Raw genomic sequence first — 25964 nt, 5'->3', positions numbered from 1 at the left:
GGTGAAAAAGTTCATCTTCTCCATTGGGTGAAAAGCTGAGCAGCAAAATCATGTCATCTTCCTCTCTCATACTCATACTACTTTGTAAGCGTTTAAACATGAGTGCAATAGTGACTAATTAATGGCGTGTGAAATTAGGATGGAAATGTACAAATTTTACCTTTTCTCAAGCTTTTTTCGTTTACATTGTAGGAAATTATATGATACCAGGAATTCTATTCTGTTGGATGGATGGTACTCCAATTTTTTTTTTTCTCAATAATTGAAATTTGTATTTGGCAACTGTAATCAGTGAAACCACAGGAAGTTTTAAATACTTGAATTAAATAATGAAATGAAATCTAATGCCAGAACTTATATATATATATATATATATATATATATATATATATATATATATATATATATTATTAAGCTTTTGTAATGAATGTTTAATATTTGATCGTTAACACGTTCAATTCACACCTATTATGTATATGCACTTCTAACACGCATAACCTTTTTTTATATTTATATATATACCTTTTCTAATTAATATATTATTTTTCTAAAAATTTCATTCTTCAACTACGTACCTATTTTTCATTAATTCGAAATTGTAAACATTATTGATCTTTTGTGATTGGCAATTGGCAATCAAAACATATTATTGATCTTTTTGTGACTTGTAATCAATTTACATCAAATGATTAAGCATCGGCAGAAAATATTCCATTGGACCAGCCTTCCCATCCGCCAACCACATCCCCACCACCCGGCGGGGTGCAAAAAAAAAAAAAGGAAAAAGGAAAAAAAGACTGAGCAGAACCTAGCTTTGCCTGTTCCCGCCGGTATATTACAGGACATCCAGCTCTCCCACTGTCTTTCCACTCTCCCACGGTCTTTCTCTCTCTCCGTCCCCCCCCCCCTCTCTCTCTCTCTGGCTTTCTCTCTCACACAGTCACACACTAGGGCACAATCAGAATATACATACAGTCACACGCATTTGTATATAAAAAGGCACAGACAAAAACACGCACTAATACACAGAGTCGCTTTTGTACAATGTTAGATTAGATAAATCTGAAAAATCTGCCCAAAAATGAACGAATTCTAGAGTGAGAAACAAAAATAAAGGGGAATGGGTTAGCTGAGCTCCCTCTCTCTCTCTCTCTCTCTCTCATTTCTCTCTCCTCCCCTTTTTCCAAAACCCTAATTCTCTCTCTCTCTCTTCAGATTTTTTTTGTTTAATTCTATTGTTTCTGTTTATTAGTACGAGAAAACGACGGCGTAGAGAAGAAGAAGAGGAAGAGGAACAACGGCGGCGGAGAAGAAGGGGAGCAGGAGAAGAAGATGTATAGGGGAGGTGGAGGGTCGAAAGCAGTGCCGGCTGGATTTGTGTTGGAGGGTGATCGGAAGCGGATTAATGAAGCATTAGATAAACATCTCGAACGATCCTCGCCGTCTACGTCGGTGACCACCACTACCACTGCCACCGGCAGGGCTCTTAACGGGAAAGATCATCATCGCTCGTCGTCCATGTTTAAGACTAACAGTGACAATCACCATTTCAAGGACGCCAAAGCCTCTGACGGTCTGTCTCTCTTGTCTGCCATAATGTGCTTTTGTTACTGGCTAAATTTGTGGTTTTTAGTGTCTATGTGTGTGCATTGTGTACGAAATTTTGGATTTTTCTTCATTCTTTGTGAATTTCGAGCTTCTGAAGAGTGAATTGACGATGCTGTGGGATATTTGTATTTAAGCAGTGTTAAGATTGTTTGCTCCTTCAAGAATAAGGTTTTGTGTGCTTTGAACTGCTAATGTTTAGTTGGAAAGGCTCGTGCAGCTTGATAACAGAAATTGCTCAGCAGTGGATTACTCTTGTTAAATACGAAATTGGTACAAACAGGGAAAATACTGATAAGTGATTGTTTTTATTTTCTTTCTTTGGGGGCTGTGTTGTTTAGAAGGTGAGAAATGGGAGTTGTTAGGTAAAGAGATGGTAAGAATCTGACTGTCATTCTGAGTCAATGAAAACCACTAAATGGTTAAGAAAGCTTTTCCTCCCCTCTGCTCTATTTTATTTGCTTCTTTCCATTTTCTTTAGTCGTTTAATTGCATTTCTTTAATTCCATCTTGCATTGCTTAAAAATGTTCATCCGGGTGGCTGCCTCTCTTTTTTTCCTTCCTTAACTTGTTCTTGTTTTTGTAATTGTTAAGTTCATCTCTTGATTCTGAGGCGCTAGACCTCTTTGTCATTAACTGCATGTGTTTTGCTATTTTTGTTGTAATCTATTTATCATCCTATTAAATGTAATTTACTTTTGTTAACAAGAAGAATGTGATGATACATAATTGGGTTGTAGTAATGTATTTGTTTGGGATTATATTCAGTGTTCATCTAGCTAATTCCAGTTCTGACAGCTTTGATTGACAGCTGAGGAATCAGAAACGGACAGTGAAGAGTCAGATGTTAGTGGTTCAGATGGAGAAGACACATCTTGGATATCATGGTTTTGCAATCTTCGTGGCAATGAGTTTTTCTGTGAAGTTGATGATGATTACATTCAAGATGATTTTAACCTTTGTGGTTTAAGCAGCCAAGTTCCCTATTATGACTATGCTCTTGATTTGATTCTGGATGTCGAGTCTTCTCATGGTAAGTTTGTCATGCCGTTCTGTCATGCCGTTCTGTCATATGATTAAATTGATGGTGGTAATCAACTGATTTCTGAAATATGAGCTACAACAACTGTGTAGACCATTCATTAAAGCAAAGTTTGAAAGAGGTTACTCACTGAAACGATAAGAGAATTGTGCTGGCAAACTGTACGCTCTTATGATTTCAACAATCGACTGTGAATCTAAGTTTTGAATGTGTAATCATGGTTCGCCGTCACGGGTCACAGTCGCGTGGTCACGGTTGTTCCAGATCCATCACGGCATATCGGTTGGATATCGGGTGATACGCGCATTATAGCACATAAAAATTTTCAAAAAATCTGAAAAAAATACTAAAAACATAAAATACCATAAAAGGTGCAATCTGAAAAAACATTCGAGTCAACTCCGAGTGGACTCAGATATTTGGCCGATTCCATGCACCATGGATTCGAATCGGCCAATATCAGCGGAGACAAAGAGAGTCGTCATGGATATGGAGTTATCCACGATTTCAGGATTGGCATCGTACCGGTCCCCTCCGTTCTAGTTATGACTCGGCCGTACATTTTCAAGCTTAGGCAACAGAGAAGAAAGCATCTACATTTTAAAAGTGACATGATATTACTTGTGACCCAAAGATAGAGGAAAAAGAAAGAATTAGCAAGATTTCATCTGGAAACAAGAAACTATTTGGCTACACTGACCATTGTAGTTGTCTGACAGTTTCACATGCTATATTTGGTACATATTTTTTGTAGTCAAAGACCACAATAATCTTACTGCTGACACAAAGGCAGAAAAAGAAAGAGTTTAAAGATATTGTGTCTGGAACTGTAAACGTGTAGGTTATATAGCAGTTTTCCATATACATTTGGAAGATGATTTTATGTTACTTCTTCCCATATCATTTGGACGCACGATTGTACAGTCTCATGTGTATAATGCATATATTAGCAGGCTTTGCTTTCAGTCCGCTCTGTCTAGTAATAAAGTACAGTCTCCTGTCATTGTTTCCAGTTCTGTAATTGCTTTAAACATTTAATTTTTCAACATTTGGAAGTATGCTAATTGAAATTTCTGATTTCCTTGCCTTGCTGCCATTACTGTTTCTGCTTAGTTATGTTCATACTATAAAATTTTCAAACTGGATAATTAGTCAGTTATGGGATTTTTCAGATGCTTTTGCTTATTGGGTCTGCCACTATTACTTAAAAAGTTAACAGAGGCTAGGTCGTGGTCATAGGTGTTTCAACATTTGTTTACAGAATTTTCATGTAACTTAATTGAATCGTCTCCAATAAATGTTAGGAAAAAGATTTTCTCGATTTACTTGTGATACGAGCGGCTAACAGAGATGTTATAGCACATAGGATGTAATTCCTATAATTGTTGACCGATTAAAATATTTTAGCATAAGGTTTGTGAAATATAACACACCCATGAGGGCATCTGGTATTGACCTGTTCAATGATTGTTATATTGGTGTTTTATTGTGAAGTTGGATCGGGAATCAACAGATTATGTTTCTCTTCTCTTTGTTTTGTTAATTGATGTAAAAAAGTATGTTGATACTGTGTGGGAAATAGTGTAGCATTTATTGGATGACATGTCTGTAACCTCCATTGTCGTAAAGGGTGTAATGTAATGAGAGACACTGGTTATAATACCAGCCTTTTTCTTGATCAACTTAATTTGGCAGTGTTTCACATCATGTGAAAACAACCCAATTGGAAAAAAATTATGCCAGATAAACTGAAGCAATTTTTGTGTTCTGGTTATCTGATCATGGTTAATGAAAGTAAAGATGCTCACTAGTAGATTGTCTTTTTCTAGTTTTCAACTGCTTTATTTTTCATGGTTTAACAGTGACATTTGACTCCTATACTAGACTTTTTTATTGAAAATTGACACCATACTGAGGTTATATATATATATATATGTGTGTGTGTGTGTGTGTGTGTGTGTGTGTGTGTGTATGTATGTATATATATATACATGTTTGTGTGTGTATTGTTTTTACTATGAATTGATGATGATGTTATCTTTCTCACGATTCATAGACTTTTGGCATTCCAATGATAGGGTGGAATTAATCTAATCTGTAGGAGATATGTTTACAGAGGAACAGAATGAATTAGTTGAATCAGCAGCTGAGATGCTTTATGGCCTGATACATGTTCGCTACATACTGACAACAAAAGGATTGGCAGCTATGGTGAGAATTAGTTCCATCATTTAAAAGTTTGTCATTCCACTGCTGTAATAATGGGGCAGCATCTGGTCATTTTCAGCTGGAGAAATACAAGAATGCTGAATTTGGGAGATGCCCCAGAGTGTTTTGCTGTGGACAACCTTGCCTTCCAGTTGGTCCATCTGATGTTCCTCGTCAAAGCACAGTGAAAATTTATTGTCCCAAGTGTGAAGATATCTACACACCAAGATCCAGGTTTCAGGAGAGTATCCTTTTTTTTTCTTTTTAATTTTTCTTTTGGTGTTGCATTTGATGTGAAACATCTTGTGGTTAATTCATTTGTGTCAATTAGTGTCTTTATGTTCCGCTTTTGTTTGCTTATTGTGTGAGCATTAGTTAGTTACTACATCATATTGGCCGAATAGTATGTGTGTGTTTCTGCTTTGGTTACTACTACTGCTACGGAAATCTTGCTTCTTCAAATGCCTTATCTTTTATTTTTTAAATAAATCGAGTACGTGTTTTTGCAGGTAACTGTAGTTAAAAATGAAACTGTAACTGTTTAGTGGGGCAATGTAGCACAAGGGTGGAATTTTTACAAATTTTAGGTTTGGAATTTTTTGTGAAGAATTCATGAGTTTTATAATCAAATTTCTCGAAGTTGGTCGGAGGGGCTATTTCGTGCCCTCAACTGTATGGTTGATAAGATCGCATCCATACAGAGCCAATTCCAGTAGATTTGGAGGGTCTCATGGGTGTGCATCCCAGCAGGAATTAAACCTAGGAATCTGCTGATTATAAGTTGGGGTCTTTAAGTTGGTCCATTCTTTGCGCATCCTCTACCATTCATTCAGCTGCTAGGTGTAAAGGGAAGAAAGGAATAGCAGGTGAAATATTACTTCCAACACACAACCCTAAATGAAGAGAACTCAGGATTCAGAAGTAGCTCCAGCTTAATGGTTTTGCACCTCTGACCCCTCCTTTTCTGCCATTGCATGTTAACAGAAACATGATATATAAATGGGAGAAGTCGATTTAAACGTTTCTTATTATATGTAAAGTCTTCGTTCCAGTTGCTTCAACTCATCACTCTTGTAAGAACCCTGAAAAGGACTAAAATCATTCTCACATGATTTTGTTCTCTCGAGTGTTCTGAATTATTTATCCTCTTAACCAAAAGATTTTCTTTTAATCACATTTTGCCTACATAATTGCTGTTTGCCAGTGTAATATTAGCACTACGCATGGTTGTTGAGTCAGTGTCTTCCTCTTTGTTTTATTTTCCTGATAGGTCTAGAAAATTTGGTTCTGTTCTTGAACTCTCATTGTCGGCACTGATCACCAGTTTACTGCATTTTATACTTGCATATTCTGCACTTTGTATGCTCAGATTATTGTCGTTCTTTTGACTTCACCAAGACATCGATGGAGCCTATTTCGGAACAACATTTCCTCATTTGTTCCTGATGACTTACGGAAATCTGAAGCCACAAAAACCAGGTCAGGGCTATGTACCTAGGGTTTTTGGTTTTAAGGTCCACAAGCCATGAAGCTGGAGCAAAATGCTGCTGGAATTACTAGGGATTTTCAAGCTGCCGTATCGAGTTGGGAGTTTGTCGATGCCCGGTATTAGAGTTAAATCGTGTCATTTCATATATGTGCGAACTGATGCTTCAGATACTTAAGCTTGAGTTCCAAGGTCCCCAGCATCCCAAAAATAGTTGATCATATGTACGGGCTGTGAAGAATATATCTGAAAAAGTGCTATTGAATCAGCATGTTAAGCTACTTCATAGCTTAGCACCTAGATTTCAAGCTCTGCTGTAAACAATTCATTTTGAATGATTTCCCCTTTTTTGGCCTTTCTTTTCTTGTGTATCTTATTTTCCTTGTAACAGTGTATCCTTTCAGATACCGTGTGTTAGTATAGGACCAGCTTGTATGGCAAACTAAAGAGGCATAAGAACGGGGGAAACCATAAATCGTTAGATCAATTTCGGAGATACCAAAGTTTTAATCTTGTTCCGATGTTGATGTTAAAGGGGAAACGTGAAACAACTCAAATTAATCCACAACGAGGTGGTAAGAGCGTTTCTCGACCAGAAACTGACTGCTGTTTTACAGCGCAAGTGGTTGGCCAAATTATTGGGTTTGGAATATGAAATTCAAAGGAAAAAAAGGGGGGGGGGGGGAACTGATAATGTGGTAACAGATGCATTGTCGAGGAAAATTGAGAACGAAGAAGCTGAGCCAACAATCATGAATTCTTGCGTGGCCCTCTCAACAATGAAACCATTGTGGGTGGAGGAATTACTAAAGAGTTGAGTCTGATGCCCTATGCCAAGACGTCATAGCCAAACTGTCATTGGATTCTGTTGTACAGCCTCCATACGAATTAGTGGAAGGAATATTGAAATATCCAGGGAAGATGGATCTTGGTCCTGGTAATGGTCTTAGGTTACTGTTGCACCAACGGTTACAGCTCATGCAAACATTATATTCCTCAGCTATTGGTTGCCATTTTGAACAAAAAGGATGCTAGCGGAGAATCAAGTCACTTTTTTATTAGCCTGGCCTTATACAAGATGTGATCAAATATGTGCAAACTTGTGATGTGTGTCAAAGAAATAAGATTGAAAATATTCCTTATCCTCGTCTCTTGCAACCACTTCCTCTCCCAAGGCAGGCATGGACTCACGTTACTATAGACTTCATAGAGAAGGTATCTAAATCACAAGGTTTTGATACCATTTTAGTGGTAATAGACAGGTTGACTAAATATGGTCAATTCATTGCTTTAGCTCATCTTTTTTAGCAAGACAGGTGTCACAACTTTTCATTGACAACATATACAGATTACATGGCATTCCCGAGTCCATTATATCTGACAGAGATAAGATCTTCACCGGTAACTTTTGCAGGGAATTATTCAAATTAATTGGAATTGATCCTCTCTACAGCTCTGCCTACCAGACTCAAACTGATGGACAGAGTGAGAGATTAAATCAGTGTGTAATAGCCTATTTGAGGTGTATGATTGAAGAGCCACCTACAAATTGGAGCAAATGGATCTCTTTTTTTGTCCATACGATCGCTTCCTACACTATGGGGAGGGGGATGGTCTGAAGAGGTCTTGGGATAATTTGGAGGAGACTGAACTACACCCATCTGAATTTTTTAAGTAATACCACATTTAATTGTGACAAATTGGAGCAAATGGATATCACTGGCAAAAGAGCGGTACAATTCAACATACCACTCCAACTTAACTCTCACTCCATTTGAGGCTTTATACGGATATAAGTCAGTGCTACTACCTATGGGACCCCATTTGGACTCTGTGATTCCTGCGGCAGTACAGCTGTTGCAGGAAAGGATAAGAATATCTACAAGCATTAAGGAGCATTTGATGAAAGCTCAGCAAAGGATGGAAAATTTTGCAGATTAGCACATTACAGAGAGAAAACATTTAAACTTGGAGACTGGGTTTTCCTTAAATTGTAACCATATAAACAGCAATCCGTGGCAGTTTGAAGAAGTCTTAAGTTGGCAGCCAAATTCTACGGACCTATTGAAATATAAGAGAAGGTTGGGGAGGTTGCATACAAGTTGAAATTACCACAAGGAGCTAGATTTGCATCCGGTGTTCCATGTATCCTTGCTGCAGAAAAGAATGGGAGCATCATTGCAGATTACACCTATACTACAAGAATTCAACTTGCAGGATCAGTGTCCACTTAAGCTAGAATTAATTTTGAAGAGAAGGTGATATTTAGAAATGGCAATCCAATAGTCCACTATCTGATCAAATGGGAACAACTAGAGTTGGATAAAGCTTCATGAGAGGACACAGACTTCATTCAACACCAATTTATATGAGAGGGTCTTCATCATTTCGGCGGTGTGGCTTTTGAGCGAGCAAAAAGAAAAAAGTTCTACCCGAAAAGGTGTAAAATTGAAAGGAAAATTAAACAGATAATATGTAGAGGGAAAATTTGAGCCTATTTGGATAATTATTTTCTGGAGCTTTGTAGAAAATGTATTATAACGATTTGATATATGTGAGATAAAAAAAATGATTAGAAAATGAGTTCATAAAAAATATAAAAATTTTTAAAGAAAAATGGCAATCTAACAAGGCCCTTGCCTTGTGATCTAAAGAGCGACAAATCCAAAACAATCATTTAGTGCTATCATTTCAGGCAAAAAAAAAAAAAAAACAATCATTGTGTCTTAGGTCTTGGAGATTGTTTGAATGCTTAAATTGGGCACATGTATAGCTGTCAAGTTCAAATGCTTAGAACTCATTTGGATTGCTATTTTTTTGAAATTTTTGTATTTGATATAAAAATATACTATAGTGATTTGATATATCTAAGAGAAAAAGATGATTAAGAAAATGTTCATGAAAAATGTAAAAATTTCTTGAGAGAAAATGGCAATCCAAACTTGGCATTAGATTGGCCACATGTATAGCTGTTAATGTCAACTCATTTAAGTCGTCCCATCCAAATCGGTTACTAGTTTATAGATTTTGGTAATGTACTTAGATTTTAAATAGGTCTAGATGAGTAATTAAATTATCCATTTAATTAGTAGATTTTAGGTGGATAGACTTGGATCACTTATTAGATTCATTTAAAATTAATTGCATTTTTCAAACTCAAATACTATCTGCTAGGTGGGTAAAAATTTCAATTTTCCATCAATCTAATAACTATTTTGTAAAGTTTACCAAACATATTTGCTGTTTCTTTTATTATTATTATTATTATTATTACTATTTTGCTTCCCTTTCTTCATTCCATCTTCCAAAATTCAAGCAGACTCTTGAATTGTTGTGTTAATTAACTTCTTGTGTTAATACATAAGCAATTTCCAAGTTTGTAAAATGTCATCATTTGAAACTCTCCATGTCACCTTTTTTTTTTTTGGCTGTGTACAAATTTCATTGGTTTTTTTCTTTTCTTTTTTTTTTGTAATAAAAGATTATTTACTAACTTGATATGTCTTTTTTTACATTAAAATAAAATATTATTATTTCTTATTAAAAAACATATGAGAAAAAAAAAAGTAAAAATCTAAGCTGGTCTATTTAAAACTATGTCCGTTTATGACTCGTCCTATTTTAAACCAATTATTTAGTTGAATCTAATTATATTCATTACCTAATTAAAAGCCGTCCAAATTTGTTGGAATCATCTATTTTAATTTTTAACCGCTCTAATCGTATGTGGTGGTTTTTATTTGTTGTCATACCATGCGTGTGCAGGGAGGAGCAAGAAATTGGTCGGGGGCTAGCCAGCCATCAATAAGGAATTGGTCTCTTCAGATTTATTGATAATACACATATTCCTATTTATTGCAACTTGTGATGAGTGGATTATTATCTCTTTTATTTTATTTTTTGCTTTGTTGCACTTTCTTCTCAATTAAATGTTACAAAATTGTTAAGCATTTCTCCAGTAGTTCTTTCACGAGTGGATTACGTCCTTGTATACCCTTTTGCTTTGCTTTCTTCCACTTTCTTCTTAGAAATTTGTTAATTACTTGCTCAATAACTCTTTCACTACACAAGCACTAACCCCGCGCATCGCGCAGGATCTTTCCCTAGTTTATGTGTAAAAATCCGTAACGAATCTTCTGTTCCACACTTTGTGCCACTTTCTGTTCCATTTTTTATTATATTGTCATTTCTCTTACATAAATATCATGTTTTAATTTTTTTTATTTTCTTAAGATCCAATAACTATTAATTAAGTAAAAAATAAATACAACAGCTTCAAAAAAAGCAATATATAATAGAAAATTAAAAAATACAGCAGAAAATTCATTAAAAATCTCATTTTTTTATGCATTTTGATTTTTTGAGTTTGTTAAATTCTGTGTATTACTCAATTAATAGTTATTGGATCTTAAGGAAGCAAAAAAGAATTAAAACATGATGTTTATGAAGGAGAAATAGCAATATAATAAAAAGTGGGACAGAGAGTAGTACATAGTGTGGGACAGAAGATCCGTTGCGGTAAAAACCTCTCTACCATGAGTAAGGATTTGAAAGGATTTCAAATTTCTCTAGTTGTTTAAATTATTTAGAAAGTATTTGAATTTATAAATCTCTCATGGGATTTCTTAGTGTAATAAACTTGCCTTTCATAATGAAGGAAATGACTAATTATTATAACATTTAAAATATATTTTAATAATTGATCAATTATAAATTCAAATGTATTTTAAATAATCTAAATAATTAGAACGACTTAGGTAGATTTCAATTCGTTTCTCAAATTTTTCAATCCAAACGAAAATCAAAATTATTCAGTGGGGTTAAATCGAAAACTGCCAAACGCTCCCAGCACAGGACTCGTCCATCGTCATCCCTCTAATAAAAGTGCTCAACCTACGTGGAGACCAGCCATGAAGGTCCTGGATTACCTGGCAAACAATCCTGAATTTTTACATCTACGTGGCCACTTCACCGCCCAACCTCACCACGTCCTCTTCAGTTCAGTCTTTCACAAAATGACACCGTTGTTTCATTCCACGTCCCACAATACTTGACTGGATCATCAACACCGCTTTGTGGTAATCATCTGTACATATCTACTATCTATATATATCGACATATTTGATGCTCTAGTCAGAGACGAAGCAAAATTGTTCGTGCTCTTAATTAACGGTTGAAAGTTTTCGAGTTCTGAACTGTATACTGTGCGTGCATGGTACTGGTTTCTTGCTTTTGCAGAAAACAATGGAGATGGCATTGAGCGATATGGGGCTCGACAGTTCAATGGTGGCAGCAATTTATGACATGCTAGACGTGATGGATGATACATCCGAGAGTAAGCCCCAGCACCCATCACGGGCCTATATTCGTGACACCAAAGCCATGAAAGCTACCCCCGCCGACATCATCGAGTATCCTAAAGCCTATCACTTCGTGCTAGATATGCCGGGGCTGAAATCCGACCAAATCAGGGTCCATTTGGAGGACGGCAACGTGCTGGTGGTGAGCGGCGAGCGAAGGAGGGAGAAAGAGAAGGAGAAGGAGAAGGAGAAGGAAGATGGTGTCAAGTATATAAGGATGGAGAGGAGATTTGGGAAGATGCTGAAGAAGTTCATCTTGCCTGAGAATGCCAACACGGAGAAAATCTGTGCTACTTATCAGGACGGGGTGTTGAGTGTTGTGGTGGAAAAGTCACCCCCGCCGGAGCCCAAGAAGCCGAAGGTGATTGAGGTGAAAAGAGGTCAACATGGAGGAGAAGGAGGAGGAGAAGCAAGTCAGGAAGTTAGAACTGAAGGCAGCCAGGGACCAGCAGGTACCGAAAAAGACGGTCAGGAGGCAACCAAAACTCAGTGAGCTTGCTGGCTGGGGACTTTGTCCGGGGCTCGGGCGTTCTTCATCAGTATGTTGGTGGTTCACTGCACTAGAAATAAAAGTAATTGCGTAGCAAGCCTTTCATTTCCTCGATTGTAATATAATGGTGTAAATACTAGTCATGTTTACTTTTCTTGTTTCTTTCATTGGCTTGTTTTCCCCTTTTGGCAAAACCAAAAATGTTGCAAGTGCACCTGTGGATGTATGATGGAAATTGGAAATTTATGACTCTACTGTTATGTTAAGTATTATTAGGCAATATACATGCCTTCTGGTTCTTCTTAATTTGTAAGATATCCTCCCACATTACCGCCGATATGATTTCTTGTGTATTAGTGATGGATCCCATGCATTAGTGCCGATATGATTTCTCGTGTACTAGCGATGGATCCGTGCATTAGTATTGGTATGATTTCTCGTGCATTATTGCTGGTACGACGTCGTACTGGTTGAGTATTTTAACCTGTGATTGTTTGTGATTGTTTGTGTAGTGTAAACCATTGAGCTAAGTTCAGCGGCCACCATCAAAGTTGATGAGGTGGGAGATCAGATCAAAATCTTGCATTGACCACTTTTTGATGAGGTGGGAGGTTAGATCAAAATCTTGCCTTCCGTCATTGACTACAAAATGTGACAAGCTACTTCAAGTGGTTTCCAGACGAGTGCACTCGTTTGAACCGGTAGGTGATTCAGTTTTCTTCGATTTTTCCTTAACCTCTTCAGATCTTTTCTTTTTCGTAGTATAGAATAATTGTAGATCTATCGTATCGACAAAAAAAAAAAAAAAAAATTGTTTGTGTAGTGTACTGTTGCATGGGGGGTTTAAATATGTAAGATCAGTTCACTATCAGCTGAGTTGACTAACGAGAAAGAAAATGAAATTGGGTGCCATTGCCTGTAGACACTTGTTCTACAGCCCAAAGAGCCCAAAGAGGACGAGCAGGTTGGATTGATACTGAATTTGGATAATACCCTATCAATTGCTCAATCGTATCCGGAATTTGGGCTGTGTGGGCTATTAAAAGGTAGAGCCCTCGCTAGAGTAGCTTTCTTAATTATTCCAGAAGAAGAAAGATAATATGCCACGAACCTAATTGCGACATGGAAGATTATGACTTGCCATCACCAACAGACTAGAAATCTCTAGCAGCATTACTTTTCAAAGGTTTCAATGGTTTATATATATATATATATATATATATATATATATATATATATATATATATACACATATATATAGGATCCGAGGTAACCTGATATAACGCACAAACAATCTATTGGCATTTCACACAAATTTAGCATCGCGTAAAATCTACTGCTCAATCCAGCTAGGGATGGATTTGAGAAACTTGGGAATGGATATTGGAGGCATGGGCTTTGGAATTGACAATCCGATATTGTCAACCATCCAAGACATGCTAGAGTTGAGCGAGGAGCATGACAAGGGAAACCAAAACAATCCCTCCAGAGCCTATGTCCGAGATGCAAAGGCAATGGCAAGAACACCAGCTGATATCAAAGAATATCCAGATTCCTACGCGTTGGTGGTGGATATGCCAGGCATCAAAGCCAACGAGATCAAGGTGCAGGTTGAGGACGACAATGTGCTGGTGGTGAGCGGAGAAAGAAAGAGAGAGAAAGAGGAGGGGGTCAAGTATTTGAAGATGGAGAGGCGAGGTGGCAAGTCCATGAGGAAGTTTGTGCTGCCTGAAAATGCTAATCTTGATGCCATTTCTGCTGTCTCCCGAGATGGGGTGCTGACTGTTACTGTTCAGAAATTTCCCCCACCCCAGGCCAAGAAGCACAAGACAATTGAGGTCAAAGCCGGTTGAGTTTAACTTGCCTGCCATTGATTCCTTCAGGACCGCAGTTTCAGATGTTTTTCGTTCGTACTACTGAATTTCCGTTTTCTTGAGTTGGATTTGGACCTGTTCTTCATCATCATCATCTTCTTCTTCTTTGTGTACAAGTCTGCATGTGTGTGTTTTTCTTCCCTTGGTGTAAGACATATATCTATGCGAGTTTAACGAGCAATGAATAGAGTAACTTTTTGTGACCTGGGGGCGTTTAGTACACGGGAATGAGAGGCAGGAATGGGTATCAAAACCCATGCCTTATTGATGGGCATACCATGCCAATATAGGAATCAATTAGTGGGAATGAATGCAATAGATTTTGTCTCCTATTATTGCCACTTTTTACAGAGGTTTCAAATTAATTAACTTTTTTTAAACAGAATGAATCAATATTATGATTTTCCCACATCAATTTTTCTCTTAACTATTGTCTATTTTTGTTAGCCATAGTTGAAAATTATTGATGATTAAGCTGTCAGATTTGATTGGAGGGTGAAGTGCTCATAATTATATCGTATTTACCTCCAAAAACCTTTATTAGTATCGAATATCACAAGTGATCGCTGTAAATTAGAGAAGGGCCAGGGGGCAATTGCGCAGCAGTAAATACTTTTCGATAGATGACACGGCAAAGGTCAGCGGTTTACATGACAACGTCAAACATGGACCTACGGATACTGAACACAGAACCTAGGCTGTGTCAAGTCTCACGGGTTAATTACCTTTTATCTCCTATAGTTCAACACGTGATTCTTTTTTGATTTAAAAATCTATATATAATTCGCTTATAATTTAAATTAAATTGTCGTCATTAATTTTTTGATTAAAATCAACTAACAATAATGAAAACTCAAAGTCAAACTAATAAAGTAACAAATTTATCATTTCATTACGTCTTTTTTTTTTCCTTCAAACATAAAAAAGGAGAAATTAAAATAAAAAATAGGTAAATAAGAACAAGAAAATACCGTTAAGGTTTTGATTTAAAAGCCTATAATAATAATTGTAGTAAAAAAAAAAAGAATTGATATTTTTTATTTATTTGTTTTATGTTTCCCTTTCATCTTTTTTATTTCTTATTTCCCTTCCATCTCTTTTCATTTAGAGAAAATTAAGATTTTGTAAATTATCAAAGCACATGGGTAAAAAAGTAATTTACCGAGTCCCAAATTTGAAAGAAAATCCCGTGGACTTCAAAGTCTTGTGATTATTATTAAGCCAACCAGGAGTCACCCTCTCCCCGAACAAATCCTTGTTGCGTTCTGAAAACCAAAAGTGAGATACTTAAAGCCTTAAAACAGGGAAATGGACAGAAGGCTTTATGATGCTGCAGTGGAAGGTGATGTTACCGCTCTCTGTCAGTTGCTTCAAGCTGATCCACTTGCTCTTGCTAAAGCTGCTTTGAAGTGCGAGGATAAGAATCCTCTTCACATAGCAGCAATATTGGGCCATGTAGATTTTGTAAAAGCAATCTTACAAGTTGATCTTGCTTATCTTATGTGTTTGGCCCGTGATCAAGACGACAGAAACCCTTTACATCTTGCTGCCATGTATGACAGATTGGAAGTCTTGCAAGAGCTACTTGATGCAGGATGTCAAGCCAATTCTGCTCATTCTATGTGTTTGGCCCGTGATCGAGATGGCAGAAACCCTTTGCATCTTGCTGCCATGTATGGAAGAGTGGCAGTCTTGCAGGTGCTAATTCGTGCCGGATTTCAAGCAGCTCTAGAGAAGACAGACGGCGGGGGAACCATTTTGCACCTCTGCATCAAATACAATCAGCTGGAAGCATTGACGACGCTTGTCGACATATTAAAATATCCAGAGTTTGTGAGTGCAAAAAATGAGGATGGCATGACCATATTGCAGCTGGCCATACACTATAAGCAACATGAGGTAACTTTTTTTCTTTCTTTTTTCATTAATTTTATGGATAAGTTTTTTTTATATTTTTTATTTCTTTACTCTCTTTTCATCTTTTGTAATGCTTTTTATTTTTCTAGTTTTTGTTGAGAACGATTTTTTTTTTTTTTTTGGAAAAAATGAACAATAACAAAGGTATGGCATTATTCTTCATTTTTTTTTTGGTTCAAACAGGGATATAGCATTATTGCCCGTCAAGCAAATTTAGAGTGTTTTGTTGTTTCTTTCACATCATTTTGCCCTTTCCATGTTTTTACTTATTATTTTCTTCATATTATTTTTCTTTTGTTCTTTCAATTTTACCTATTTTTTCCGTTTGATCTCCAGCATCTCCTTCTCTAGGAATTGACATCTATAGCCAAAAAAAATTTTTTTTTTTTTACAGCTTCTTTTGGATTAAGTGTTACTCTGAAAGACAAATTCCAAGAAGCAATTTTCGGGTACTAAGTACCAAAGTTTCCAATCCTATCGAAAACATATTTTGAAACAAAAATCAGCATTAAATTTTTCCAAATCCAATCACATAAATATACAATTGGACTTCAAGAACGTCTGTGTAACTTTTTTTTTTTTTTTTCACTTTATCCCGTAAACCATTACTTAACTCTAACGTTGCATAGTAGAAATGTCAAAAGGACCATATCTATAAAAAAATATTATTTTCTATTATTATGTAAGGAATATTAATTTTTTAGATATTATTTGTCTTGGGTGTTATCAAATATTGGAGCTCACTAACAAATTTAGTAATAAACAAATGAATTGAAAAAAAAAAAAGAGATATTGAGGGATAAAGTGCAAAATAAGCAATATGTTAAGGGGAGTCAATGTAGTTAACTTTTAGGAGTATAAATGTCTTTTTGACATTATCACTACAAATCGTTAGAGTTGATTAACTATTTAGGAAACAAAGTGAGAAAAAAACGTGATTGGCTTAGTTAGTCTATTTGATTACGAGGCCTTAATTAATTAGTCAGTCTAACAAACAAGTTTGCTACTTTTGACTCTAACGTGATTGTCCCAAACCTTTTGGGGTCATCCGATGAAATTGGGACTCTAACGTGATTGGCTTAGTTAGTCTAAGTCTAGCAAACAAGTCTGCTACTTCTGACTCTAAGTGCTTGGCTTAGTTAGTGTATTTGGTTACGAGGCCTTGATTAGTCAGTCTAACAAACAAGCTGAGAAAACAAAAAAAAATTGCGTGCAGACTGTGAAGTACATATTATTGTTGCAGAAGAGCGGAGTTGACAATGTCAAGTCTGAAATGGCACGTCTTGGACATACGACTGGGGCCCAGATAAGCAACTTTTCGACGGGATTACAGAATTTAATAACCGAGAGTCGTAGTTGGATACAGGTGGCATGCTCAATTATTGCAACAATGGCTTTTCAGGCTTCAATGAGCCCTCCGGGAGGCTGTTGGCAAGACGATCTAATAGTAGACTCACAGGGTACCCCGGTGCCAAATCCACACAGAGCAGGAGAAGCCATATTGGCATATGCTCATCCCCGAAGATATCAACTTTTCGTTTTTACAAGCCAAATGTCCTTTTGGGCAGCTCTGTTGACAATCATCATCACCATCTGTGATTTTACAGGAAGTTTGGCTCGGCTTCTGCTGTCGCTGTTGCTCTACATAGCAATTGTCACACTAACGACAACTCAATATATATCCATCATTTCGGTATACCCTAAAGGCCTCACACAAAAGCGAAGGCAGCGCACAGCTCTGGCTGGAGTGGTGCTGCTGTATAGTAGTGTTTGCCTTCTTGGTGGGATACTGGTGATCGCAGTTGTTTGGAGGAAGCTCAAGAGGAAAAATCGTGTACAGCTTAATCATCTAGGAGAACCTCGGGATTCAGCTGCTGCTGCTGCTGCTCATGTGTAGTGCTTATTAGCTTTCTGGATTAAGTAATCTTTGGTGCCATTCTTAATCCGGAACTCCCCAAATGGCCATGGGGTGTGGTGCGTCACCCTTTCACATTTAAACAGTGTAATGCTGCTAATTAAACTTACAGGATATCTGCTATAATCCATCTTATACTACCACATATTTCAAGTTCGAGCAGCGAATAAATAAAAAATGATGAATCCTATTCTCCATCATATGGCCGTACGTAATAAATTGGTGTTGAAGAAATCTCCAGCCTCTTCGGAAAGTCAACATAAGCATGCTAGCGTTAGCATTGCATACTTCATCGTTCATGATACGATGGCTAGACTTTTAATCTTGTCTTCTTTGACAATAAGTGCGTGACGTACGTTAAGTCTCAAGACTCAACCAGTAGAGCACGTTCCCCTATTGACCCAGTATTATATGCAGCCGGAAAATTTTTCCTGAAAAGATGTTACTTGATGTCTAGACGCACTACTAACTCCGGTTTATTTATTTCATCCGAGACCCACTAGCAGTCAAGCTCCTCTTGTTGTTCTTCGTGGACTTGATGAATTTATACTAGAGAAGAATATGGCAAACAACAGTTGTTTAGGGATTACCCTTCCGTCTCATTTCCCATTCTATTTAACTAGTCTTGTAATCCATTTCACATACTGCAGTAACCTTTTCTCGGGTCATGGAATACTGATCGGCTCTTGGAATCTACCGGCTATCATAGTAGAACAAAAATATGTCGCCGGATTAAGTCTTGACGGCACTTGACGCCACTAGCCATGCACCCAAGTGTAATTCTTTTGCCAGTTGTCTTTGCTTCCCAAATTGTGACCTGACCTTCCACTTCCACCATGGACAGAAGGCTTTGTGATGCAGCATTGGAAGGAGATGTTACCGCTCTCTGTCAGTTGCTTCAAGCTGATCCACTTGCTCTTGCTAAAGCTGCTTTGAAGTGCGAGGATAAGAATCCTCTTCACATAGCAGCAATATTGGGCCATGTAGATTTTGTAAAAGCAATCTTACAAGTTGATTTTGCTTATATTATGTGTTTGGCCCGTGATCAAGATGGCAGAAGCCCTTTACATCTTGCTGCCATGTATGGCAGATTGGAAGTCTTGCAAGAGCTACTTGATGCAGGATCTCATGCCAATTCTGCTCATTCTATGTGTTTGGCCCGTGATCGAGATGGCAGAAACCCTTTGCATCTTGCTGCCATGTATGGAAGAGTGGCAGTCTTGCAGGTGCTAATTCGTGCCGGATTTCAAGCAGCTCTAGAGAAGACAGACGGCGGGGGAACCATTTTGCACCTCTGCGTCAAACACAATCAGTTGGAAGCATTGAAGACGCTTGTCGACATAGTAAAATATCCAGAGTTTGTGAATGCAAAAAATGAGGATGGCATGACCATATTGCACCTGGCCATATACTATGAGCAACATGAGGTAAAATTTTTTTTTCTTTTTTTTATAGATAAGTTTTTTATTTCATTTTTTGCCCTTTTAACAAATAAAAAAGAAAATTTGCATGCAGACTGCGAAGTACATATTGCAGAAGAACGGAGTAGATGTGAATGCCAGGGATGCGAATGGAAAATCAGCGTTAGACGTCTTACGCGGAGTTGGCAATATCAAGTCGGAAATTGCACGACGTCTCAAAGTTGCTGGCGCCAAGACAAGCGACTTTTCTACAGGATTACAGGATTTAGTACGGGAGCATCGTAGTTGGATACAGGTGGCATCCTCAATTATTGCGACAATGGCTTTTCAGGCTGCAATAAGCCCTCCAGGAGGAGCTTGGCAGGACGACCTAATAGCAGATTCACGTGGTAACCCGGTGCCAAATCCACACAGAGCAGGAGAAGCTGTAATGGCACACACTCATCCCCAGAGATATGAACTTTTCGTTTTCACAAGCATAACATCCTTTTGGGCAGCTCTGTCGACAATCATCATCACCATCTGTGATTTTACTGGAAGGCTGGCTCTGTTTCTGCTGTCGATTCTCCTCCACTTAGCAATTGTCACACTAGCGGCTGCTCATTTCACATCAATCCATATGCTATACCCTAAAGGCCGCAAAAAAATAAAACGAAGCACGGATTGGACGGAAATCATACTTCTCTATGGTGTTTGGGCTGTTAGTGGGATACTGATTATCGCAATTGTTCACAAGAGGCTCAACAAGAAAACCTCGGGATTCAGGCTCAGCTGCTGATGCCCACAGCAATCCTTAGATAGATATATAGATACTAGGAGGTGCTCACCGCGCCTACGCGCGGTGTAAATTTCAAAGACTGACATGCCCAGTGTTGCTGAATAAGCTAATAAGAAACTGTATTGTTGGATGTTTGAAACACAGGTCCATAGGAAACCTCCTCACTATTGCTCGTTCTGGAGAAGCTTCCAAGGCTCCTGAGAGTTCTCATAACTCCCTACAATGTTAACAGGTACACCCGCTGCCATCAGATTTAGTAGTGTATGCTCCAACAAGTAGTTGATCATTTTAATCTCAAAATTGATGTAGTATAGAGAATCACAACATTCAACTAATAAGTACAGTGCAGATCAATCAATTACACCTGATGGAAGATGATATAAATGAAAGTTATATTCAGAATGAAAATCCTCAAACCAAAAGACAATTCTTTAAATGTCTAATAACTTTTAGTACCTAATAGTTGGATTTTGCACCAATTCAGTCCCTCGGGTTCCATAAGAAACACATGTAGTGTCTTAACTTTCCAATATAGAACGATTAATTGACATAAAGCAAGCTAATCATAATTAGGTGAAGCACGCAAGGATGTTTAACTGTTGGCTTTGGAGGTAAACAAACATTACAGGGCAATATATGTTCCAGTCAATGGTTAAAAGCATCAGCTGATCTATGCAATGTAGAAGCCTTTCCACAAAGCAGTAGCAGGTTGTCTGTTGATACCTATATATCACATTGCTTCCCAAATAGAGAGCATTGTGCTATGAAATATACGAAAAACATTTAGGCAATTGTGCAGAAAAAATGCCCATTGTCTTCTGCTTAACTGATGCCGAGAGCTAATGTCCACATGCAGTACGAGTTTCCTCTCGCAATTAATATCCAATTTCAGAACAACTGTCCATGATATGTCCAAATTGAGAAGTTGATGAATAATGTGTGTTCCCAAAAGTTGACTGACCAAAAAAAAATAATAATCATTTAATAGAGTAGCATTATTAAAAAGTGCTGAACAATTCGTAGCATCATGCGTAGGGACAATATATTAAGAACTTTGGAATAATCGCCAATAATTAAAAAAATTTGATATTACTCCTCATAGCTGATTAGAAGCTGTTCCACCACTATACCAGTATTTGCAAGAGCTCCTACACTGTGTTTATTCACATGTACTCAGACTTTTCCATGTTGGAGAAGGACCATGTCATCATCTCCAGGTGCTTCAATTACAGTAGCCAACTTTTTCCCCAAGTCCATTGACATACATTTGCTCACCAGGCTGTGGTACATGCAACCTACTGTCCGTATTCCCAATAGAAAGACCATCAGTAGGCTGATGAGCTTCAACAAGGGATGCAATTGCAGACTCTGCTTTCTTCAGCAGCAGATTGTACTTATCTGCATTAGCATTTTTAAGTTGGTTCTCAAATTCATGCACTATATCTTAAATTTCCTTCTTCACAGCCTTCAATTTCTGTTGGATCTGTTGGCTCTCCTTGGTCTCAAGAGCTGTCTCACGCCCTTCAAAGTCATCTGCCGCATTTATTTTCTTCAATTTAGGAAGGAAAAATGGAGTAAACAAAAAGTTATAAAGCAAAAGAGGGTGCAAACTGTGAGGTAACAAAGAAGAGTATTCACCACTTTCCACCCCTTTTAAAAGTTGAAGTGAAACAAGAAGGGAAAAATACTCTTGTACATTATATGATGTACTCACCTATATGTAATAGCATGTAGTGTATAAATAAAACACACTTATATAAATGGATACATGTATAGGTTAAGAAATTAAAATAAAAAATGATAGATATCATGGGAAACAGAAGTTGCCAAGAAGAGAGAAAAGCCATTCCTTGCCCACCAATACGAGCAAACACGTTACACTAGTGCTGTATGCAAGTGCTTTAGCTTTCTGTGCAACTTATGTGACGATAAACATAAATGAAGGAAGCAGGCTAGATATGGTAATCAGGGACTGCAATAAAATAGGAGAAAAACATTTTCATTGCATATTGTCTCATAACAAGTATCTCTTTCCTCAAAGATTAAATATTTACAATCATGCAACTTATGCATACCTCATAATAAATGCTCATAATATCCAAGTGAAGAGATGCAGCTTTATTTGCTTGAATTTCTAATCTACTTCTTTCTTCCATTAGTCACTGGTGCAGCAAATCTTTCTGCATCAATACCTTCTGTGGGGTCAACTTGTTTATCCATGCTTGGGCACAGTTAATTATCTTCTCATCAAAGCCAATTCTTTTAGCAATGTTTATGGCATTGGATTCCCCTACGCTTCCCCAAATCATCTGGCATTGGATTCTTTTAGCAATGAAGCCTGTCATAGTCCAGTCCACATTCACCAATCGCTGCCACCTTACAAAAATTAAATTGTCGCATTAAGAAAATTGAGGAAGATACATGTATCTAAAGTAATCTTTTCTATGTTCTTCTAAATGCAGCACTTTAGTTTACCTTTCCTTTCTCAACCCCCTCTTTAGTCAATGAGAGAAGAGACTGAAAATGCTTTTCGGGATCCCCACTCTCATCAAATTCCTGAATCGATCACAAATGTATCCATTCATCCTTATTCTCACACATTCAATAACTTAAGAATGGCATTCAGAAGAGTATCAACAATCACTTTGCATCTTGTTGGGTGCACATCAACCATGCAAAAAAGTCTTGCTGCAAGGGAAAATGGATTGCCAAGAATATAGGGTATAAGGCACCAAGCGAGAGACAAATGGTAGAGAAAGATGAAAAATCTAACGAAGGAAATCATGTCTGGCTAACCATCAGTTTCAGCAATAGCAAGAGCTTCTTTTGATTCCTCTAGAAATCCACCAGTAACCTAGGACAGAGAACGCAAGACAACTAAAGAATCATTTAGCATGATTAATCCCGATTACAGAAGGCAAATAACCAACCTTACCAACAAGAAATAAACCTCTCAGTTCTGTTACTCCAATAAAACGGAATGAATTACAAATCAGCAAATTTTACAAGCTCATCCATCCTCTATGATATTAAAACAAGAGGTTGAACTTCTCCAAAAGTGGAACTTCAAAAGACCCAAATTTCATATTCTCGCAATTTATTGAGCAAGCCAAACTATCAAACAGCCTGAGTTAATAGTACCATCTATCTAACTACAAGTAGAGTTTCATTTTGTGGGACCGCTGATACTCCTTCCCCAACCCCTAAAAAAAAAAAGAAAAAAAAGAAACCCTACTAATAGGCTGCAAACTTAATCTTTGCAACAAGCTAATAGTAATACCAACCAGAAAAATAGTCGCACGAGACATATCCGTATGAAAAAGATCAAAGTTTTGTTCAGGGATATATACTTACAATAATTCGATCAACACCGACGCTCCAAGCCCTGCTGAGTACTGCAACAATATCTGCCACATGGTATTTCTTGCCGTTGTATATTCCTTTGAACATACCATCTGTAATTGAGATTCATTTATGCATTAAAAGTAGGTTTACTGAAAAAACTATCTTTCACGGAAAGTGTTTTAGAAAGATTTAAGATTTGACATACCAGTGAGACTGACTGCTATATCTGTTCAAGTTAAAACCCCACAAATACTATATCATTAAACATGATTAAAATGACTCGGTGCCTTATTCAAGACAAATACAGAAAAGGGTTACTTGCCAATCATTCGGATAGTCGCCATTAGTGAAAGTTGGAGTCTTTTTGGGTGTCTGTCTGCCTGAGAGTCCGCTTGAGATGAGATCAACTGGAAGTCTAGAACAGCAAATAAAATTTAATAGAGAATAAAAGAAAATTTAATCAAGGGGCAAAAACAGCATACACAAAATTAAAATGGAGAATGCAGTGGACTTGAGAGACAAACAAAAAACAAAAAACAGAGAGAGATGGAGAGAAGAATATTGACTTGTGTTAAAAAAATAGCGAAGAGGGGCAAAAGAGCAGAGTAAGATTGATTGATTGAGAAAAGGAAAAGGGAAAACAAAAGGTGAGAGAAAAAATGCACCTTTTGGAGAAAATGCACCTCAGGTTCCAATCAAATCTGCAAAATTGCACAAGAAAGAAATACAAAGGGCATAAAAATGTTCACCTTGTTCTCTCTATTTTGATGGATAAAACGTCGGTTGGCCGCTGGCTCACCTGACCAATCTTTATGAAGGAGAGCAAAACGAAGAAGCAGCTTCGAAGAAAAAGAGCAATAAAAGAGAAAATGAGAACCGAACAAAGCAACTCCCAAAGATAATCATGTAAGAGAGAAGATAGGATGTTGTGCTATAAACAATGATACAAAAAAGGAATGCAAAAATTAAACACATCACTAACCATTAGCACAAGCAGAAAATGCCGGCAACAATGCATAGCTCTACCTGCAGCGGCGGGTTGGCAGAGCAAAGAAACAGTGGTGGGTTGGACAGAGCAAAGAAACAGCTACAGTCCTTCTTCCAATAGCCGTCAACAGTGATAGAGTTATGGTTTTTACAAATACAACCCAAAGGTAAATAGAAATTGACCTCCTGACATGAGCATGAAGAACAAGAAGAAAACGGTAAGAACAAAATGAATTGTTATGGCCGGTAAGAAAAATATAATGGAAAGACAAAATTGTAATATAACTGTCCTTATAGTCAACTGAGCTCAGTTATTACAATAATGACAATCAAGTCCCAACACAGATGGGAAAAGGCGGAACAGAAATGCTGCTAAAGGATCCAATCGGATGCAAGGAAAGTGAAGGCATGCAGCATTCATTTGAAAAATACAGTAATAACATTTCCATTCGAAATTTTTTTTTGCACAAACAGGGGCAATCCTCACGTACAAGGACGACCACAAATTGTCCAATAATATTTTGCAACATCACAAAAAAGTAAAAATGATGAGGAAGGCGAAAAAAACAGCGACCAACTGATACAGGCACAAAGAAACAAGCATCTAACCTGCAAGGGAATTTCTACCAGAACACATAAGAGAAGATGAGCTCCATAGCAGGCTCCAAGCAAGGACGAAAATGCGGCCAAATTCGACAAACAAGGACATCAAAATAAAGCTGTAAAAGAGAAAACGACACCCACAGTAACATGAGATGCTAGAAAGGAAGGAAAAAGGTGGGAAATTATTTCTTTGAAAAAAATGAGCTCACCACAAAAGCAGAGGCATATATCGTCCAGCATTTATTAGCAAGGGAAGGTGGGAAAAAAGAACAAAGTTAGTGGGAAAAATGGGCCAAGCTTGCACAGTTCATAAGCAGCAATAGCAAAAAAGCATATAAACCGATAAATGAATGACTTACCGAGACAATGTTGCTGGAGCAGGCGAATAGAAACGAAAGGCTCAAAAGAACAGACCAACAAGCAAAGGAAGGAAAGCCAAACCAAGCTTATAACTGAAACAATAGAATGGAGGAGGGAAAATGGAAACCGAAAGCGTAAAGCAACTACAAACCATGATAACATCTGAAAAATCCAGAATACTAAGAATGGAGCAGGTTCAATGGCGGTACGGAGAAGGACGTTGGTAAGTATCAGAGTCAAAGAAGAGAGGCCTTTCTGAAAATCTGCACAGTGGCCAAGCATTATTTTGACATATATAACCCAACAATAACAAAACTAAGTCAACTCACAAAAAAAGAATGTAAATAAACATGTAAAGCAAGGGTAAATAGGTAATTCATGAGCTATCACATTGACCGATGAATGCCAAAAATCTGACATTAGGTAAAAGTGAAAGGTAAGTTAATCTCACAAAAAACCTGACATTAGGTAAAATTGAAAGGAAAATTGCATCATTATCATTAACAGAAGGCAAACATTATTATTTATTATTATTTAGCACCACTATCGGTCCATTATTATTTATCACCACTA

At 37.4% G+C, this 25964-nt stretch overlaps 6 protein-coding genes across 25 annotated transcripts; 5 read left to right on the top strand and 1 right to left on the bottom strand.

Annotated features, from left to right (window-relative positions):
* Positions 1-563: 563 nt before the first annotated feature.
* LOC113706967 (putative casein kinase II subunit beta-4) lies at positions 564-6696 on the top strand. Of its 3 annotated transcripts, none has more exons than XM_027229079.2 (6): positions 564-879; positions 1253-1573; positions 2417-2638; positions 4749-4858; positions 4935-5100; positions 6254-6696. In XM_027229079.2, exons 2-6 carry the CDS (start codon positions 1333-1335, stop codon positions 6382-6384), a joined length of 870 nt encoding a protein of 289 aa, XP_027084880.1. In that variant the 5' UTR covers positions 564-879; positions 1253-1332; the 3' UTR covers positions 6385-6696. The 3 variants fall into 3 exon arrangements, with proteins under 3 accessions (XP_027084880.1, XP_027084879.1, XP_027084878.1); XM_027229078.2 differs by lacking the exon at positions 564-879 and adding an exon at positions 886-1124 and having other exon boundaries at positions 4764-4858; XM_027229077.2 differs by lacking the exon at positions 564-879 and adding an exon at positions 886-1124.
* Positions 6697-11459: 4763 nt separating this feature from the next.
* LOC113706551 (17.1 kDa class II heat shock protein-like) lies at positions 11460-12471 on the top strand. Its single transcript, XM_027228472.2, has one exon. It carries the CDS (start codon positions 11586-11588, stop codon positions 12192-12194), a length of 609 nt encoding a protein of 202 aa, XP_027084273.1. The 5' UTR covers positions 11460-11585; the 3' UTR covers positions 12195-12471.
* Positions 12472-12482: 11 nt separating this feature from the next.
* On the top strand, positions 12483-14268 carry LOC113706550 (17.1 kDa class II heat shock protein-like). Its single transcript, XM_027228471.2, has 3 exons — positions 12483-12618; positions 12704-12892; positions 13541-14268. Exons 2-3 carry the CDS (start codon positions 12746-12748, stop codon positions 14042-14044), a joined length of 651 nt encoding a protein of 216 aa, XP_027084272.1. The 5' UTR covers positions 12483-12618; positions 12704-12745; the 3' UTR covers positions 14045-14268.
* A 1029-nt stretch (positions 14269-15297) lies between these two features.
* Positions 15298-18056, top strand: LOC113706175 (uncharacterized). Of its 2 annotated transcripts, none has more exons than XM_027228068.2 (2): positions 15298-15964; positions 17226-18056. In XM_027228068.2, the coding sequence occupies exons 1-2, from the start codon at positions 15374-15376 to the stop codon at positions 17877-17879; spliced, it is 1245 nt and encodes a 414-aa protein (XP_027083869.1). In that variant the 5' UTR covers positions 15298-15373; the 3' UTR covers positions 17880-18056. The 2 variants fall into 2 exon arrangements, with proteins under 2 accessions (XP_027083869.1, XP_071919980.1); XM_072063879.1 differs by having other exon boundaries at positions 17199-18056.
* On the top strand, positions 17900-20504 carry LOC140004073 (uncharacterized). Of its 2 annotated transcripts, none has more exons than XM_072063878.1 (2): positions 17900-19324; positions 19413-20504. In XM_072063878.1, the coding sequence occupies exons 1-2, from the start codon at positions 18734-18736 to the stop codon at positions 20094-20096; spliced, it is 1275 nt and encodes a 424-aa protein (XP_071919979.1). In that variant the 5' UTR covers positions 17900-18733; the 3' UTR covers positions 20097-20504. The 2 variants fall into 2 exon arrangements, with proteins under 2 accessions (XP_071919979.1, XP_071919978.1); XM_072063877.1 differs by having other exon boundaries at positions 18285-19324; positions 19398-20504.
* Positions 20447-25675, bottom strand: LOC113706993 (uncharacterized). 16 transcript variants are annotated; one of them, XR_011820607.1, is made up of 11 exons: positions 25241-25675; positions 25038-25147; positions 24424-24614; positions 24107-24280; positions 23764-23856; positions 23451-23551; positions 22893-22973; positions 22572-22784; positions 22172-22472; positions 21190-21629; positions 20447-21052 (listed from the first exon to the last, which is right to left on the bottom strand). XR_011820607.1 is itself a non-coding variant. In XM_072063880.1 (11 exons), exons 5-9 carry the CDS (start codon positions 23783-23785, stop codon positions 22690-22692), a joined length of 297 nt encoding a protein of 98 aa, XP_071919981.1. In that variant the 5' UTR covers positions 23786-23856; positions 24107-24280; positions 24424-24614; positions 25038-25147; positions 25241-25675; the 3' UTR covers positions 21054-21629; positions 22172-22472; positions 22572-22689. The 16 variants fall into 16 exon arrangements, 5 of the variants coding, with proteins under 5 accessions (XP_071919981.1, XP_071919983.1, XP_071919982.1 ...); XR_011820610.1 differs by having other exon boundaries at positions 21227-21629; XR_011820609.1 differs by lacking the exon at positions 20447-21052 and adding an exon at positions 23647-23667 and having other exon boundaries at positions 21054-21629.
* Between the last annotated feature and the right edge of the window lie 289 nt (positions 25676-25964).

Source organism: Coffea arabica, chromosome 8c (genome assembly GCF_036785885.1).
Source record: "Coffea arabica cultivar ET-39 chromosome 8c, Coffea Arabica ET-39 HiFi, whole genome shotgun sequence".
Taxonomy (NCBI): Eukaryota; Viridiplantae; Streptophyta; class Magnoliopsida; order Gentianales; family Rubiaceae; genus Coffea; species Coffea arabica.
Note: the sequence above shows the minus strand (reverse complement) of the source record. Positions and strands in the feature narration are given on the sequence as shown.